The 12,809-nt window shown below is 37.4% G+C and overlaps 1 protein-coding gene across 2 annotated transcripts in view; it reads right to left on the bottom strand.

The window, feature by feature from the left end:
• Positions 1-12,809, bottom strand: part of CDKL5 (cyclin dependent kinase like 5) — a 135,670-nt gene that overhangs the window by 31,613 nt on the left and 91,248 nt on the right. For both annotated transcript variants that reach the window (XM_061364536.1, XM_061364537.1), the window contains exons 6-9: positions 10,109-10,229; positions 8,883-8,942; positions 3,379-3,469; positions 956-1,145 (exon numbers count right to left, since the gene is read on the bottom strand). In XM_061364536.1, the coding sequence (XP_061220520.1) occupies positions 956-1,145; positions 3,379-3,469; positions 8,883-8,942; positions 10,109-10,229 (462 nt within the window). The remainder of the gene's footprint in view (positions 1-955; positions 1,146-3,378; positions 3,470-8,882; positions 8,943-10,108; positions 10,230-12,809) is intronic.

The following is a 12,809-nucleotide window of genomic DNA, read 5'->3' as shown; positions in this document are numbered from 1 at the left end:
TAACACCTTAACCCAAGTATTTATTTTGTTATCATCAATAGCTAAATCCAATCAATGACAACTTTTAAGACACTTTAACACAACCAGGTCCCCTGTCTTTCCCGTTATCATTCTCTAAATTTTCTCTTTTACAGGGTAAAACTCAAATCTTGAGTCTTTAGCACAGATTAGGTCTTCTAAAACCTTTCTATGCCTTTTTATGGGTTTTTACACTAACGATATCAGACCATTTGTCAAGAACATTCACCTTTAAGCAACATTTATGACTAAAAAATGCCAACTAAAACGGAGTTATAAGGAAACATGAGTACAATCACTAACTAGGTACTGTTAAAGATAACAGAGCTATTACTTATGTATATTGCTTCTGGGATTTTGCCATATTGCACATACCAGCTTGAGCAGCTTCTTCACACTAGTGTGTCTGTCACTACATGTTATTAGCAAATCCCTGGAAGGGGAACAATGCTAACACTAAGAAGAGCTTTTTTACTCACGTGGCTTACATCAACTCTCCACAACTGTAAGTCAAAAGGCAAAATGCTCTTCTGCCAGCAGCATCTATGGCTTAGATTATTCCAACACAGCAGCATGAAGACAGCAGTCATGCATTTTCCATACCTTGAACTGACAGAGCTATGCCACTAAATTTCACATTTGCAGGGTAATGCTAAGCTAGGTATAAATGGTAACTTGCATGTCAAAAAAGTAAAAGAAATGAAAAATTTTTACTCAACTTTAAGCAGTAGAAATAACACATTTATAAACTCAGTACTGGTGTGATCAGAATTTTACTTTAAATTATGAATGCTTATAGTCTAAATATCCTATACATACACAGAAACACATGCAATACGTAATGCACAACGTAAATGAACTTTCACAGCAAGAATGACAATACTGTAAATACTGTGTTAGTAAATAAAATAATGAAAAGAATAAAGCTTTCTCTTACCCGCAAGCCATGGAAGCGTGGGTTGCTATAGAAGAGCTTCATCTGCTCGGCTGGCAGCGGGCCTAGCACCTTCTGAATGGTAAAGAGTTGGTCAATCTCACTCTCACCAGGAAACAAGGGCTGCCCATCACTCAGCTCTCCCAGGATACAGCCTACAGACCACATATCCACAGCCTTTCCATAAGGGGCTCTGTAAAGTGAACACAGAATGTTGTCTTTCGCTAATGGACACTGTCTTCTTACTGAGCTGTTTCAATTTACAGGCCATATTTCCCATGGCCTGCTTCCTTACAAAACAGAAAAATAGACTTTGATATTAAAGAAACTACCTCAAATACCAAACCCTCTGTTTCTGCCATGGGCTGCCTGACATATCACTGCTTGAGTCAGCAGGAGCAGAATTCACAAGTACCCCAAGCGATCTGGCTACCTTTGTAAAAAATCTTACGTACAGGAATAGTCTTTCTGACTGTGAAGCAGTTACCATTCCCAGTTAAACTACCATTAACTTCTCTGCTCTTCAAGGAGCTGATGACTCTGCTCTATTTCTGCATTACATTTCTTTTTCCATTATGCTTAACAGGTGGATAGGCATCCTGGGTTTGGCCACTGGGAGAACAGAAATGATATAAAATCTTTGTTGCAGCATTCACACAGTGGAATTTTTAATTAGAGAGAAAACAGAATGTCCCTGAAAACTATTTCTTAAAAAACACAGTTGAGGAAGCAGTGAAAGCATCATAAAATAGGTAATTCCTGTATTGGAGCAAAATAACAGGAGGGGGTTTGGGGAGGACTTCTGATGTGTAGTCTGTGTGCACAAGCAAAGTTGTGTGGTAAGGAAGATGGTGCCTTGTATTCTAAACTACTAGTAACAAAAGATACTAGGTCAGCAATGAAGGTACTTAACAGAAGAGGCAACATAGATACTCTAGTCAGGAGAAACTATAGACTTGAAGATGGTTTGTAAGACATGTAGGACAAAATTGGAATGTAGAGAGTGGAAGTTTGTGTAAGACATGTAGGACAAAATTGGAATGTAGAGAGTGGAAGTTTGTGTGAAGAGAGTTGTAGAATACTGTGACATTCATTCTAAAGTCACAGACACTGAAGAAATAGAGAATAACCAGAGAGCAGCTCTTCATCAGAGGCTGTAGCGATAGGACAAGGGGGAGTAGATTTAAACTTGAACAGGGGAAGTTCAGGTTAGATATAAGGAAGAAGTTCTTTACTGTAGGGTGGTGAGGCACTGGAACCGTTTGCCCAAAGAAGGTAAATGCTCCATCCCTGGCAGTGTTCAAGGCCAGGTTGGACAGAGCCTTTGGTGACATGGTCTAGGGTGAGGTGCCCCTGCCCACGGCAGGGGGATTGGAACTTGATGATCTTAAGGTCCTTTCCAACCCTAACTACTCTATGATTCTATGACAGTTCACGATTTTCACTCTAAGATTCAGTTCCTCAGCAAATTTGTTTAGCTGCCTACCTCAACTGTACAACAGGTAATGCATTACATACTTCTGGTTGTTCATTGTTCCTACTACAGATTGATGCAACTCCTTTTCTGTATGCTTGAGTTCTTGCTCATTGAATTTGTAAAAAAAAATTGTAAACATCCAACTCATTCCAAGAATCTCTGTTGGATTTTTAGGTTTTGAGCAGAATGACTGGAGAATCCTTCTCATGTAAAAGAAAAAGCATATAAAAAGAATAAAGACTAGAAAAATATTGAACTGAAACCATATCTCGCTGTCTTTTTGAAACTTGTAATCCAACAACTCAGCCTCTGTTTCAAGATATTTTTCGGTTACAGCTGGCTTGCCTGTTTCTGGAGTAAGACAGCACCAAGTGTTGGAGGTGACAAATCCTATGCTAAATCTGTTTCCTTTGCTCCTTCCTTATGATGTCCTTCAATAAATTCTTCATGTCTAGTAAAAAACTAGCATCATCCTTCTGAGCCTCTACCAGCACTTCAGCAGTGCTGGTAAAGGGTAACTGGAAATGAAAACCAAATTATAGTTTTGACTGAAAGGATGAAGAGGAGCGTAGTGTGATGAAAGGTACACTACCATTGCTATGTGACGTCTATCATGAGGCTCATGGAGTATCTTAAATTACAGGACTACCATGGAAACTTCTTATAAAGGGAATGGGCAGGCAGGAATCTGAACTACAACTGTTATAAATTCAGCTTTATATTTTAATCAGTTAAACACTGCTCAGCTCAAGACAGATCAACATGTCAATGATTCATACTGACTTACTGGAAACAGAAAAAAAATTAATGAAAATCTGAAAGCCTCTTGAAATATTCCCTTTAAATCAACAACAGCTCTCAACAGGGTAAATCTTACAAAAGGTGCTTAAAAAAATAATATAAAGAATCAGTCAAGACTTATCATCATAGTTCTGCAAATTGTACTTACCCAAGCAAGAGTTCAGGTGAGCGGTACCATCTGGTAGCCACATATTCTGTATAGTTAGCATTGCTTCCTTCAGAGAGATTACGAGCAAAGCCTGTCAATGAAACAGTGTGAAAGATTATATCCTATTTTAAATACAACATGTTTAACACCATGGATTTTGGCAGTTGAGAGATCACACCTATTTATATAGAAGTGAATTGTTTACAACTCCTAGTGTACAACGATTTCTGCAATAATTGCTTGTCTACGGAATTGCAAGCTTTTATTGGTAAAACAGTGAAAGTGAGCATGTCTGTTTTAATGACTGCCTTATTTGCGTACTCTCCTCAGAAGCCTGTGGGCTTTTGCTATTACTTATGGTGCTTTGCCATAATCAAAATGGATCGATAAAAGTTACCTGTCAGTATGTCATGCAAGTTATTGAACTACTGCCACAAAATATCACTGAGATGCTGCTTGCAGAATTCATAACATTAGAAACAATGCTCTTCCAGTCACAGATCCTAACTATCACAGTCTCACTGCATTCAAATTTTTAAATTGGTCAGGAACCTATGTATTCTTCTCATCTAAGGACACTCCCTCCCTGAGGGTGAGACTGACTGACCTGTAGTTAAGATATGGCTAAAACTTGGTCCAAAATTCCCTTCAGTGAAATCCCTATGAGTCTTTCCCTCATTGTGACGAGAAAGAACAAAAAATTCCAGTGTTGCAGAGGTATAGGGCATAATTTAATTTTCAGAATCAGTAAGTGCTACTTCAATGCAAAATTCATTTTTCTTTATATCCTAGTTCTTACACAGAAGCTGCCAAAATCTCTTTTTCCTCACAACTTTGGTTGTAAGGTTGCAATTTTATTTTTTTCCTTTTTTTTTTTTTTTTAATTCTGAAAGTGTATCTCATTTGGCAGCTTTGTGTGAGGAGCCCAGCCATTATTATTATTAGAATATTGGTTCGAGAAAACAATGATAAATGTGTTAATGGCATAGGTTACAGCTGTTGTTTTTGTCAAGACAGCTCTATCTTCAAGAGTTAGTAAAGTAAAAGGCACGTATGAGGAACAGATATTTTAAAGTTGCCCCAAAATAATAATAATTCTGTTTTGTTCCCATAAAGTCTAATGAACATTACCAATACTGTAGGAGAAAAGCTGGAGAGGAATTTTTTATTACTTTTTAACACTGGGATTGAGTAAATTTCTAAACATTACTATATTTAGAACTGGTTAGGCAGCCCTGTTTCTGTTTCAAATTACATGACCTATCTGAGTAATCTTGTCTGTGAAAACTCTTTCATTCATGTATTTAAAGAAGAGGGGGAAGATAACCAGGAGCTACACTGAAGAACTGGGACTGCCAAAATGAACAGTGGGAAGTTCCAAACTGAAGGGAGGTAGGAAATAAGGAAAGGTGTGACATGGTACAAACAAACTCATGTGCTAATGTAATGCATGAGCCCAGAAGCCCACAACCTCATGTGCACCAGAAAAATCAACAAGTCAAGGATGCATCCTCCTCCCTCCAAGCCAGTTTGTTGGAATCTTGTCATACACCAGAAACCACCAGCAGCTAACATAGTCTGAAAAATCAGCCCTCAATTTTACAGGCAAGGCACAGCATGGATTTGATGTGGAAAGACAAAGGAATATTATTGTCATGGGCTTCAGTGTTGGGTGATGTAAGAAACCATTCTATGGATTCACTACTACCCTGACTCTATGACACCATGCTGAAAGGTGATGGACAGGATAATTCAAAAGGCATAATACTTCCCAAGGACTTATTTTGTTGTTGTTGCTGTGGTGGAGTTAGGTTATTGTTTCTTCTTCCAAACTGTGCTGAGGTTATCAGGAACAATTTTTTGATACAAAATAAGAGAAGGTAACTACGGAGAAGATTAGACCCAACTCTAAACAGTGAGAAGGAACAGATTAGAAGATCAAGACAGAAGATGATTTGGGTAAGAGCAAGTATGAAAGCAATAGCACTTGCAAATACATCATGATGCACAAAGAGAGAACAAGCAAAATAAGAATTTTAAAGGACAGACTTTAAACAGCTCAGACCACAGTAAGAGAGATGTCAAGAAAAAAGTTGTAAGGAATAAAGGAGAAGACTGAATTTCTTACAGAGAAAATTTATAGAGAAAATAAGGTAAAATTTAAATCAGACATAAAGTAAAACATTCTAACATTTTAATGACATGTAAGTATTTTAATGTACTCAACATAAAAAGGACATGGAACTGTTGGAACAAGCCCAGAGGAGGGCCACAAGGGTGATCAGGGGACTGGAGCACCTCCCGTATGAAGACAGCCTGAGAAAGTTGGGGCTGCTCAGCCTGGAGAAGAGAAGGCTGCGTGGAGACCTCATAGCAGCCTTCCGGTATCTGAAGGGGGCCTTTAGGGATGATGGGAAGGGACTCTTCATTAGGGACTGTAGTGATAGGACAAGGAGTTATGGGTTAAAACTTAAACAGGGCAAGTTTAGATTGGATATAAGGAAGAAGTTCTGCACTGTGGGAGGAGTGAGGCTCTGGAACAAGTTGCCCAAAGAAGTGGTAAATGCTCTATCCCTGGTAGTGTTCAAGGCCAGGTTGGACAGATCCTTGGGTGATGTGGTCTAGTGTGAGGTGTCCCTGCCCATGGCAGGGGGGTTTGAACTAGATAATTTTCAGGTCCTTTCTAACCCAAACCATTCTATGATTCTAATAGATAACTTAGAAACACTAGGTAACCACCATTATTCTGAATTTCAAGAGAAAGCTAAGTGAGCACCTGTCAAGAATGACACAGACATGCTTAATCCTTTATTTGAGTAGGTGAAAGAACTAGAGATTTTCTTGAGGTCTTTTCCAGTCCTGTGTTTCATGATTTCTATTCTTACACATCGTACAGAGATTAAGAGATTGCTAAAACAAGTAATTCTGAAACCATTGTGTTGAAACAGCAAACACATTAATCAGAAAGCCTATTCCCAACAGTCAGATGCATCTTCTGTATTCGGCATTTTGTACTCTTTTTTCCACTCCTATTGGCAGAAAGGACTCCCACACAACATGTGTCCAGGCAAGCACCACATTCAGTCTCATTTTTATCTAGCACGATATGTACAGAACACATTGCACAAAGATTATGAAGAACTATTTTGTTAAAAATTTATGAACTTTTCTATTCAGACTGTTTTGTCCAGTGTGCTATTCAGAAACATCTAATTACTTCTATACACACATTGGGATGGATTCATAAACCTGTTCTTTGTATTTGCTGTCGTGTAAGGAATGTGGCACTGTATGTGACAAGTACTTGTGTTTTAAAATAAGAATTAAGTTAGGTACATAGACATTTTATAAGGTGAATTCTTATCTCCTAATCTGTACATGTTCAGGAAACACTTGTGGCTAATATTGTTCTGACAGACATTTTACAGTAATAGCTTAAGCTACCAGCAATAGTGTCAATTAGCCATAAAAAATTAAAACTGATTCCAAATTATAAGAGTTACTTGGAAATTTAAATTCAACTAATTATAAAATATTGATCAGAATTCACACTAACACACATAAACAATAAGAAAACAGAAATTCCCACAATTTAGTCTTCTTTCCTTGAGACTGTGCTGAGCACCATGAGTTCATTCTGATTGCATGTATTTTCCAACCGTAGAAGGAAAACACAGCTGGAGCATACAGTATGAGCAAAGCAATGGACTGTGAATGTCACTGCTAGTAGAATTCACATCATCTAGTGAGAAAACTGATGTCCAGGACACAATTGTACCATTTGTTCAGCTTTATATTTTCCTGTAATACTGTTGCACAGAGGATGTTGACATGAGTTCACACGCAAAGATCTGTTAGCTGATGGCATATACCGACTCTAATGGTGAATGTTACTTGAGGGAGGGAGTGCGAGGGCCAGGGAAGGCTCTTTCGTATGGACAGGTGAGGGTGAACAGTTCCCATGAGGACCTCACTGGGTGTTCTTGCTTGTGATGCCCTTAGCTCTGATTGGAGCAGACATTGGTCAAGGGCAGGTGTCGCTTGCTGATGGGTTGTTAAACTCTGCAAAAGGCAGTGATTGGGTCCTGTGCTCCCTAACCACGCAAAGCTAGCGCAGAGAGGGAGCAAGGTGTATGCTACACCAGCCCCAGTGGGAGAGCCCTGACTTGCCAACCCCAGAGGAGTTTCCTTTGAAAGGGGGGCAAGGCACTGAAAATGAGTGTAGGGTAAGAGAAAAAACCTGCCCACCTGCTCTGTGCAATGGTGCCACGGTAGCCTGGGCATAGAGCTGCCAGGGGAGGGTGGCCACAGCACTGCAGACAGGAGGTCTGTCGATAACAAAAAGACAAAAGGCACCAAAAAGGCAAAGGTACTGAGGGCACCACACACCCTACCCTGGTGCTCTGTCAGAGCTGTGAAGTTCCTTAAAATGCAGAATAAATTGCCCTTAATTCAAAGTACTCACACGGACAAAGACTTCTAAGGCTTTTCCTAGAATGTTTATTGTTTCAGAATGCTTAAGCAAAAATGCCTTTAGGATTACAAGAAATAAGCAGCGCTGCAAATGAAAAATGCCTTTTTTGTGTTCCTAAAAACCCTCTTTCAATCTTTTTTCTTTTTTTTGCAGTTCTTCTTTTCATTCAAAATTGCAGAGGCTTGAAATGACAACTTACAAACCACTCATGAAAAGCGCCCTTGGGTAGCACTATGGAATTGTGTTTTATTTACCAAGCCAAACTGTAAGCTTTTTAGAGGGAAAAATACTTTGTTCTGTGTTTATGTAGCATTCAGAATAAAAATAGATTGTTGGAACAGCGTACACGCTGCTCTGCTGTCTTCTGGAGATTACTCACATGGGCAAAGTTTGCCTTGTGTTTGTGTGCCGATTCCTCAAAGCCATAAAGCTGACATTAAACAGGTAGTTACAGGTCAGGAAACACCACTGTTAATATTACATATACCACTCTGACTCTAAGCTCCAACCATTCAGTCATTAATCATATGTGGACATGCTATTCTTTCATTAATGTAACCACAAAATTTGACCTATAACTACACACATAACAGTCATTGAAAGCCAGTGGTTCAAAAAACAAATAAAACCTGTAAATTTACTCTATCTTTGCTAAACAATGAAAAATTCTTTTAAATACACAGGACAGATACACCCACAGTTTTGGTAGCCTCGTAATCAGCTTCTCATCTGTGTTTTTTTCAGCTGGGTGCCAAAAACACCGCTAGTAAAAGCCTTGTCAAATGTAAGAAAAGATAAATGCAGCATTTCTATCTACGTTTTAATACAGGTGTTTAACAGGGCATGAAAATTAAGCCCACAGGTCTTTTGAATTAAAGAACTAGCCACCAACCTGAAGAAGCAACCAATTCTGACCACTAAAAGGGTTTTAAACTGCACATACTGTAGAACTGCTATGAGGATAAGGCAAAACTCCACTGCAAGAGACTTTCTTTAAAGAGGTTAAGAAGCAAGTATCTATTGAACTTACCAAAGTCACACAGCTTCAGCACATCATTGTGGCTTATTAAGAGATTCTCTGGCTTGATATCTGGAGTACCAGAGTGGAATGAAAAAAAAAAAAAAGCCATTAACTTCTCTTTTTAATTTTGAACTTTGTCAACAAATATTATTTCATTATAATGTATTTAGAGTTATTCATGCAATCATAAACAAAGCATTACAAGAGCAACTGCTGAAACAGCTTCCAGCTATTCAGTTTGTGAACATGCAGAATTAATTTTCTGCCTTTTGAAGTCTTTTAAGTGTTTCCCAACGAAATACTGGAAGATAAAAGGTGCTTGCAGATATTCCTGGGCAGCAAACCAATATACAGAATACTGCATATTGCAAAATACTACAAAAAACTGACATTTAATCACCCACTTAACCAATCAAACACGTGTTGTGCTCAACATTTTCAGTTATGATGATCTTCTTGATCACCTCTTGTCCGTTGTTTAAAAAAATGTGCTGTCTAGCTTTAAGCCCCCTCTATTTTTATTCCTGTATGGATATTGTGGTATCCATTTATGCTGTATTTTTCTAAGTATATTTTACAAAACATTTTCAGGCTCTTCCTTATGCTTCATCAGTCTTAAATATAAATAGCATATTGTATGGGAAATTTAATTTATTGGAAACATGAATTAGAAATGTTATTCTTGGAAGGCCACAAAGCAAAATACAATTTAGATAAAGTCACACTTTGTGTGTACAATTTAAGTGCTTGAAGCTTAGAGGAGAAAGTAAATATACACAGCTAAACTCATGGGAACTGGGAGGAACTGCCTTAAGAAGTAAAACACAGGGTGGACCAAGCTTTAAGTTTTGGGTTATTTTCCTCCTAATATTCTACTATCACATTCAAAAGTGAAATGACTAAGCATCATGAAATGTTTTAAAAAAATCCTTTTCCTTTGGTAATGTCTGTACTGCAGTTTTACTTCACTGTGCATATGATAAAACATTTATACCATATCCTAAAGACTGGACAGCAAGCTTTACATGTAGACGAACTGAGTTTTAAAATGATCTGAAGTCATGAAATAGACTTAAGAGCCAGCCAAATTTACAGCTTCTTTTTTTTTTCCTGTTGATATAAAGCAATTGCTTATATTTATGTCAAATGCAAATTACTTCAAGCTGTAACATCTTTCCCTTTAGAAAGCAAATTCCTACCTAGGCTTATTTCCATGCAGAGAGCTACACACTTACCTCTATGAACAATATCATTCTTATGGCACCAATGAATTGCTTTAATTAGCTGGTAGATATAGCTTTTCACTTTTTCTGGTGGAACTCCATTTGGCATTTCTTCTAGCAATTCAAGCATATTCTAAATGTTTAAAACACACATTATTTAATATGAAGTTGCACTCTAGTTGCTAGAAGATAGCATACTTTCAGCATTATGATGCAATGTACTTAGGCCACTGAGCCTGGCTGTGCAAAAATCAATAGTTACACACTAAAGGAGTGTATTTTAATCATAAGCATACTACTACCTGATCTCATTCGAGAGAAAGCACTTGTGAAGACAATAATCCTTAAAGGTGAACCACAACTATAACACAAGTCCTTAAAGGACCACTCATGCTAGAATTTCTAAAAAGTCACCTTTGTTACAAAAATTTGCTCAAACAGAACCACCAGGACAGTGTGGTTATATGAAAATTTTAGTAAAGCACAGAATTTTGTAAATATCCAATGGTGCTTTAACACACTTTCCTTCATTGTGAAGCTAGTTTACTGCTTTGACTGGGCCATGATTAATCACAAACCATGTCTGTACGTGAATGGGTATAGTTAAAGCAACACAAGCCTTTTAGGGAAAATGAAGTAACAGATATAAAACATCTCATAGGTGCAAAAACAGAAACCTAGGCCATATCCTGTAGCTATGTAACAGCAATACTAATCTTAGACATATTTGCACTACAGTAGCTATGGCCATATTACCTGTTCTATGGATATACTTAGGGAAGCAAATAGATTGATTGCTTATACTAATACATTTCCTCTTTGAAAAAGGACACTTAGATTCCCATTATGTTAGCAAATGCCTCCAATTTTGCACAATTATAAGTACAGGGTATCTTTCAGTCTGAAACCTGAATGAATAACAAGCAGCAGCAGCCCTCTTGAAGAGAGGAAAATCTTATTTACTGCACACCGAAACAGACATCAGTATTTTGGCTATGCTGCCGTACACAACACATTTAATTGTGGATTTGAGCATCTGTAGATTTTTCATTTAAAATATATTTATCTTGTCTTTGACAAACATTTTCTTCAGCTGTAGAATATGTTCTTTTGAGGTTTCTCTTGCAAAATAGTTTAATGAACCCACTTATATGACAAAACAAATGGAGACTTACAATATTTGGGGAAAAAAAAAAAACCCAAACACAAAAAAAAAAACCAACCAAAAAAAGCCACCACCTCTAAGTTTTAAAATCTGTGAACAAATACTGGAACATGTGCTTGAGTATAAATTTCCTTAGAAATACATTTCAGATCTGAGCAAAAAAAAAAAAAAATTATGTTTAAGAATCACATTGATTTTAGTTAGACTCTTGTCCACATAGAGCCTGTGGATCTGGATAAGTAAGTCAAGAAGTTAGTGTTACAAATAGGCACCAAAATAGTAGCATCAACACAGCAAGACAAATCCTACATAAAGACATTAACTAAGGAGATGATGAATAAAGGAGATTAGAATAAAGGGGATTAGAATAAAGGTGAATTTAAGTAATCTGGATTTGAGTTTTGCAGAGCTAAGATTCCCTAAAGGACACAAGGTGCTCATCACCGGTTAAAATAAAAATTAGCTTACTATAGCACATTTTATTTAATTCCTCCTACTCTCCCCTCATCCAAAAATACAGAAATCATCCAGGTCTTCAAAGAAACTATTTGACGTATCTGAAAATGAGAAATGCTCATGGACGGTGATGTTTAACTGAAAACAAATGCAACCATTAACATAGAAATTACATTAGGCACAGACTACACATGATTTCCACCTTTATCATTTTATTATTTTATTCTGCTGAAAATAATGTTAAGATATTGCAGCCTGGTGTTCTTACCAATATTAACTATATTTGAAGTAAACTCTTTGTCTGATCAATTCAATGTCTTTTACTTACGCTGTTCTTCCAACCCACCACTATGGAGAGCTTAGACAAGTCAACTATAACAGAAAATTAAATGCATGTTCTAAATTGGTGTGTGATGAAAGACGTTCCACATGTCTGGAATGGTTACAAGGAACACAGGTGGAACAAGCCAAGTTTTGGATGTTAGAGATATGATCCACCACATCAGAAGGTGCTGAGCTGCTGGTAAAAAACAAAACTGATTTCAGCCAAACTGTGGGCTAATACTGGTCACCTCACATTATACAATAAAGTTGTATCACATGATAAATTGACATTGCATAAAGAAGACACAGTATTTAGGGTGAGGAATCTTTAAACAAGAAAAAATTGACTGAAGAGGACTAGCGCTCAACTAAACTGAAACATCACACTGGCAGATATTAAATGAAAATTTCAGTCAAGGGAGCAATATCTTATGAAAGACACAGAGACCCATATATTTAAGTTTGTGCTTATTTTCACTGTGTGTATCTGAGTATTGTCTGTTTCTTTCCATGAAGAAATGCTAAATGCTTAGAATACAGAGAGAAAGCCTGCCTTTGTCACAAAAGTTGCAAAAATGGAAAAGAAAACCAAAAAAACAACAAAACAACCCACCAAAAAAACCAACAACAAAACGACAACAAAAAAACAACAAAAACCCCCCCCCCCCCCCCCCCGAAAAAAAAAAATCAACACAAACCCAACAACAACAACAACAAAACCCAACAAACCAATCTGTTCTAGGTTGTTTCTCCCTGGAAACAGATGAG

Source organism: Neopsephotus bourkii, unplaced genomic scaffold (genome assembly GCF_033783945.1).
Source record: "Neopsephotus bourkii isolate Nb327-2 ecotype Australia unplaced genomic scaffold, CSIRO-AGI_Nbou_v1 NB_1234, whole genome shotgun sequence".
Lineage (NCBI taxonomy): Eukaryota > Metazoa > Chordata > Aves > Psittaciformes > Psittacidae > Neopsephotus > Neopsephotus bourkii.
This window is presented reverse-complemented; position numbering and strand designations above follow the sequence as displayed.